The 6,068-nt window shown below is 55.0% G+C and overlaps 1 protein-coding gene across 1 annotated transcript; it reads left to right on the plus strand.

The window, feature by feature from the left end:
* LOC123356518 (maestro heat-like repeat-containing protein family member 1) lies at positions 1–5,000 on the plus strand. The gene is made up of 7 exons (XM_044999848.1): positions 1–190; positions 352–468; positions 669–794; positions 1,537–1,683; positions 3,463–3,542; positions 4,028–4,378; positions 4,907–5,000. The coding sequence occupies exons 2-6, from the start codon at positions 385–387 to the stop codon at positions 4,242–4,244; spliced, it is 654 nt and encodes a 217-aa protein (XP_044855783.1). The 5' UTR covers positions 1–190; positions 352–384; the 3' UTR covers positions 4,245–4,378; positions 4,907–5,000.
* The last annotated feature ends 1,068 nt before the right edge of the window (positions 5,001–6,068 follow it).

Raw genomic sequence — 6,068 nt, forward strand, 5'->3', positions numbered from 1 at the left:
GTGGTGGGTTCCTGGCTGGAGCTATTAAGGGGACCAGTTTCTTGGCCTCTCTCGGTTCTAACTGGCTCTTCTTTCCCTGGCAGTTCCTGGAAGACCTTCTGTTCTTCATCTCGGACCTACCTGGCTGGGCTGTTTCATCGCTAGTATCAGGCGCCAGCTGAGTCACAGTGATAAGTGGCCCAGTGACTAGGTCAGTGTCCTGGAAGGAATTGGGGATCAGTGCCTAGTTCAGAACAGCAGTCGCTACTCAGGGGCAGCTTGGGGCCAGTGAAACAGACACCTATACCCAGTGGGCTCTGTGCATGCCAGGCCTTGCCCAATGCATCCAGCATGATGGTGTCTCTTTCGCAGAACTTTCTCTACAAGTGCTGGGGCACCGTGCTGATGTTTTCTCCAGCAGAGAGCATCAAACCCCAGCTATGGCGCCTGGTGGAGATGGTCGATTTCCGAGAAGAAGTGGAAAGAGAGGTGAGGTCTTTGCTCCTCCACTGTCAAGTGATCCCTCATTCCTTGTCAATCCCCTGATGCTACATGTGTATGTTCTGCCTTGGACAAGGTCCAGTAGATTGAAAAGATCTTCTTTATACCCATGCCCATGGCGATGACTTTGAGAGCCCATCCTGGCCCCTTGGCTTCTTGCTCAGCATTCCCATCTTTCTATCTCTCAGGGATTCGCCCGAGCACTTGGGCTGTGTGCCAGGCAACACCTATATGAGATTTTCGCCATCCTGGAGCACTGGGACGAGTTCGTCAGCAGGGTGCAGCTCCAGCCTTCTGCCGGTGGCTCTCTGGAGGTACGGTCCCACCTAGCATCTCTGCTCTTTCATCCATCCCTTCACCAGCCTTTGCAGGTAATGGGATCTGCCAGGGAGCACCCTGCTTCCCAGAAGCCTGTTCAGCAAATTTCCAAGCAATGGCTCAACCTCCGTGGAGGGAGCCCTTTCCTTACTCCTCCGTGGAGCTGCAATCACAGCACAATGGGGTGGATCCAGGGGGGAAGGTGGGTCCTGTTGTATAAGCTCTCCAGGGTATCTCCTGGGGAGCTCAGACATGCTCCACGCAGCCCCATAAATGAGGCTCAGAGAGGGCCCAAAAGACACTGCCATGCCATCAGCTCCAGCTGACACATTTCTCAGCAGAACAGATCCTTGGTCTTCCCCTGAACTGGGCTATTTCACAGACCTTCCTGGCAGACTCATCAGGGCTGGCATGTCAGACATTCCCCCCTCCCCCCAACACCACCACCACCTTCCCAGTAACTCTCTGGGCCAGTGCAATCCACTGTAGTCCCAGTGACATCTCTGGAGCTAGGCTGAATTAAAGCAGCTGCTAGTGCGTCCCCTTCGGCTGGTGGGTCACCTCAACCTCCCAATCCTGGGGAGCTGGGAAGGGCCTCGGAGTCCAGGCAATTCAACTCAGCAGAGTAGCCTTTTGTTGCTAAGCCGGCTGGGTGAAAAATCCTCCCCTGGCCCCATTCGTGAGTTAGGAGCAGCTTAGGCCATCCCTTCTCCTCACTCTTTCCCTTGCAATTCTCAGGAGCCAGCTTCCATCGAGCAGCTGAGAAGCTTCCTGCTCCTCACCTATGGCCATGTGGTCCACTCAGGCCCCACGGATCTCATCCTAGAGACCATAGGCTGCAAGATCCTGTCTCCCATGCGGCAACACTATTTTCTGAACGAACATGTAAGTCGTAGCCCTCCCCTGGCCACCCACACAGCACCTACCTGGGCTGTGCACAGCAGCACAGAGCTATGTCTTTGCATAAACTCAGGTCCGAGGGCTGGCCCTTTGCCCCAGGAGGGACAGGAGACATGGGAACAGCACCATTCTCTGTGACTCCCCCATCTCGATTAGCTTCTTCTCTGATTCCAGGCCCATGGAAGCTAATGGAAGGACTCCCATCTGGGCCTCGTTAGAGTGTAACTGAGCATCACTTGGTGCGATTGTCCAACAGATCAGAAGATAAAGATTTAGGGCCTGTTTCCCCACACACTGCAGTTGATGGTGTAGCTGGACACAAAAGGTGCACTGAGAGATTCAGGCCTCTAGCCCGGTTGACAGACTCTGGTGCTGAAGGGGGATTTTTGAGATAACTCTAGGTTGTTTTCTTGCCATCGGAGGTTTGAGGCCGACGTTCAGTCCTACGCTGGTTACAATGCCCATATGCGCATCCCAGCGAAAAGTAGAGAGGATGCTAATTTGGTTTAATTGAATGTTCTCCTTGGAGAATGGATGCCTTGGTAAGGAGAACCCAGCCAGCTCCAGAGAGTGGCAGATTCCTGTCCCAGATCAGACAATTACGACCTGATTGTCAGGGGAGGTGAGCAGCCACAGGGCCCATTGACAGCTCTGGGAACTGCAAGTGCTCAGCACCTCTGGAAATCAGCCCATTCCTTGCATCCATCTCTAGAGATGTTCCCCTAGGGAATGCAAAGATAATAAATAATAACAGGAGATATATCAATCGCCTAGAACTGGAAGGGACCTTGAAAGGTCATCAAATCTAGTCCCCTGCCTTCACTAGCAGGACCAAGTACTGAGTTTTGCTCCAGATCCCTAGGTGGTCCCCTTGAGGATTGAACTCACAACTCTAGGTTTAGCAGACCAATGCTCAAACCACTGAGTTTCCATTTGTAGCAAAGTCAAGAGTAGGATTGAAGACAAGATGAAAGAGAGGCATTAGCCTTTTATAGTCTTTTCCAGGTGTAAGAACACCTCTTTGTTCTTGCTGTGGAAAATTACAGCAAAATGGAGTTTGGAGTCATATGGACAAGTCCCTGCATACTTTGCTGAGTTACAAGGTGTATCTGCTTCTCTCAGTGGGTCAGTTGTATAGCTGATGATCCTTAATGGGCCATCAACCAGGTTAGGCAGAGCTGACACCAGCTTGTCTGAGGTGTCACCCAGAAGCATAGAAGAAGTTTGAAATACGGACAGAACAGAGCCAATATTCATAACTTCAACTACAAACTGATACACATATACAGATAGTATATCCATAACCAGCAAACCATAACCTTGTCTTAGACACCCTACTTGACCCCCTTTATACAAGATTTGGTGCCACTACAGGACTTTGGTTGCAACAATGATCTATACGGTCCCAGTTCTTGTCAATAATGTCACACCTCAGCTGTTCAGGACTCTAATGCTTCCCGTCACAAAATTGCCTCTGCCCAGATCCCCCTTCCCTGATCCATGGCAGATGATGAAGTTTCCAGATGTGCCGTCAGGAATGGGGCTCTTGTGACTGTCCCCTGAATTCTGGCCACGTGGCCGCTCCCAGGCCATCTTCCCAGCTCCGTGCCCCAGTGCACTGCACTCTGGGGCTGAGGGTCGGTGGGGGTGTCAAACAGCATTTGGAGAGTCCACCTCTTGCTGAGTAACTGGGCTCCCACAGGTGAGTCAGGCCCCATGACTCTCTGCCTTTGACTCTCTTTGACTCTCTGCTTTGTGCTGCAGGAGATCCTCAGAGGCAAGGACTGGGCCTGGCTGCAGAGCCCCGATCACCAGCACGCCCTGCTGGCCATCTCATACTCAGGGTACGTCCATGGGGCCTGACTCACCTGCGGAGCCCAGCAGCCAGGAATGGGCAGATGGAGGGAGAGGAAGTGGGGGAGGGATGAGCTGCAATAAGAACCGGAGGATGCTCCTCCCTGGTGGCTCACTAACGGGCCATATCCTCCTTGGCCTCCGGGTCTCTTTATCCAGCCCCGATCTCTGCATATTGCCTGGTAAGAGGGAGCCCTTCCCGTCAGCATGAAGTGCTGTGAATGGGTGCAGCCACAGAGCAGGGCCCAGGATCATCCCTGGAGAGCAGCTTCCCCAGCAGAGCCCCTGCCGAGCCCAGGGAGCATAGGCATCTCCAGACAGGGCCATTCCCTAGGTGGTGGCTCTGCTGGAAATGCCCCTTGGAGCTCTGCTGCTTAGGGAGGGAGCTGTCCCTCGTTCCATCAAACCCAACCTGACTCATGCCAGGACCTATCTCTGTTCTAATGGCCCCGTCTGCTCCATTCCTTCCAATCAGGAAATTCGAGCCTCGCCTGTCTAAGGAACAGGAGGCTGAGACCATCAGCACTTGTATCGCCAGCGCCATGATTCAGCGCCCAGCCCTGGCGAAGCTGAGAGGGACTGAGGTGGCAGAAATCTCCACTCTCCAGGCAGAAGTTAGTGAGGCATGGACAAAGCTGCAGCTTCCACCTGCCTCCTTGGCTGGGAAACTCAGCCACCCCCCTGCTGAGTAGCTGGACCCTGGCCCAATGCAGAGAGCTGCGTGTCCAGCCGAATCCAGCCCCTCAGTTTATTTTCCAAAGGGCTGGTGACAAGTGGCTATGCAGTTAACTCTGCAGTTGGGTTGGCAGGGAGGACAGCTGTAGAGGTGAGTGTCTGTGAGACTGTTCAGAATTACCCTGGATTCTTGGCACAGGGAGCTAGAACCTACCCCCAGTTTACACCAGCTGAGGATCTGGCCCAGAGTGTTAAATAGCATTTGGTGCAAAGGGAGCAAAGCATGGATTCGGGACAGCCACATGGCCAGGCCATGCCTTGCCCTGCCACAGAAACAGAGACTGGCTGGAGCGGGGATGAACAGCTCAGCCCTTGGCAATCCAGCGAGGTGTTGGGGGGCAGCTTGGGCCCCTCCAGAGGGGGAGGGAGGAGGCCTTCCCTCCAGAGCCCCGCTTAGTACATGTGTTGGGGAGCCCAGTTGGGAGGAAGGATTCTTTGAGGAACGGCAGCCCGTGGTCCAGGTGAGACCCATGTCTATGTGCAGGGGGTTCAGTATCACCTGGGTAAAGGGACCCCAAATACCAACAGCACCTGGCTCCAGATGGGGGATCCACTCATCCCCCTTCCTCGTGCACCTGACCTCTCTTGCTATTTACTTCCCTGCTTCTCTCTGCTCCAGTCTATCCAAGAACTGCCCTGGGAGGGCCTGGATCTTGTGCTGCAGAGGTTCCTGGAGCAGCACCTGACCCCCACCACGCTACTGCAGCTGTTTCTGGTATGATAGGGAGGGGAGAAGGGGAAGGGGGGATGGGGCCCATTCGCACTGGCCATCTGGGGACATGGGCCATCTGGTCAGCTCTATCTGAGCCACAAGAGGGAAGGCTCCAGTTGATCCCGAGAGGGCTGAGCAGGCCTCCCAGCTGCTGTGAACTAGCCAGTCCCCACGGGGCATACACCCACCCCTGGGATCCAGCAAGACAATCCTAGTCCTGCTCCAGGGGTGTCACTTTGGCCTCCTAAATTTGGGCTAGCACCCCTGTGCCCCTGAAGAAAACTGCCCCGAGATGCCAGCAAGATCAATGGGGAGAATCCTCAAAGCGCTGAGCCCAAGACCCTCAGACCTGTCCCAACGCCCTCCCGCCCCACCGCAAAAAAAAGGGGAGGAGTGCTGAGTTCTAGTGTCTGGAAGCAGAGAAGGGGTTAAATGCTCCATGTCATCTCCCTGCTGGGGCGGGAAGCAGGTTCTGGGGGTCGCTCCGGCATTGCTGCCGCTCACACGGCTTTCTCCCTGCTCCCCAGCACTTGCAGCCATGGATCTGCTCTCCCCAGGCCCAGGAGAGGAGCCGAGCTGTGAGATCCAGCGCCCGGCTCTTCATGTTCTATCGCTTCAAAGCCATCACCGAGGTGAGCAGCGCAGACCCTGCTGCCCCCTCCCCCCAGCACTCACAGAGGAGGAAGGGGGTGATACAGACAGAGCTGGGCTCACCCCAACCCATGCCCTGATTTTCTGTTTGGTGGCCCATTAGGACCTGAAACCCATGGCAGAGCAGGGCTACAGCTGCTGACAAGCCAGGCCTTCGATGCTCAGGAGGCCACCAGACACCTGGCATCTCAGGCTCTCTACTGGCTCTTCACGCCTTGTAAAGGTAAGATGGAGGAGTAGCAGTCACCATTTCTCAGCCCTCACAGCCCCAGCCGTTACCTAGCGAGCAGGGCTGCAGAGAGAACATGGCGCCTTCATCGTAGCCCTGACCAGAGGGACACGGAGCAGAAGTGGGTTGGTACCTACCAGGCTGACCTGGCATCTGCCCTTCACCAGGTGCCTGGGACCATCTGGGACC

This window comes from Mauremys mutica, chromosome 1 (assembly GCF_020497125.1).
Source record: "Mauremys mutica isolate MM-2020 ecotype Southern chromosome 1, ASM2049712v1, whole genome shotgun sequence".
NCBI classification, from domain to species: domain Eukaryota; kingdom Metazoa; phylum Chordata; order Testudines; family Geoemydidae; genus Mauremys; species Mauremys mutica.

Bases quoted from the DNA above. Each gene is read 5' to 3' on its own strand.
- LOC123356518 (XM_044999848.1), top strand. From the start codon at position 385: ATGTTTTCTCCAGCAGAGAGCATCAAACCCCAGCTATGGCGCCTGGTG. The intron at 469-668 runs GTGAGGTCTTTG...TCTATCTCTCAG, and splicing joins GAGAAGAAGTGGAAAGAGAG to GGATTCGCCCGAGCACTTGG. The intron at 795-1,536 runs GTACGGTCCCAC...TGCAATTCTCAG, and splicing joins CTGCCGGTGGCTCTCTGGAG to GAGCCAGCTTCCATCGAGCA.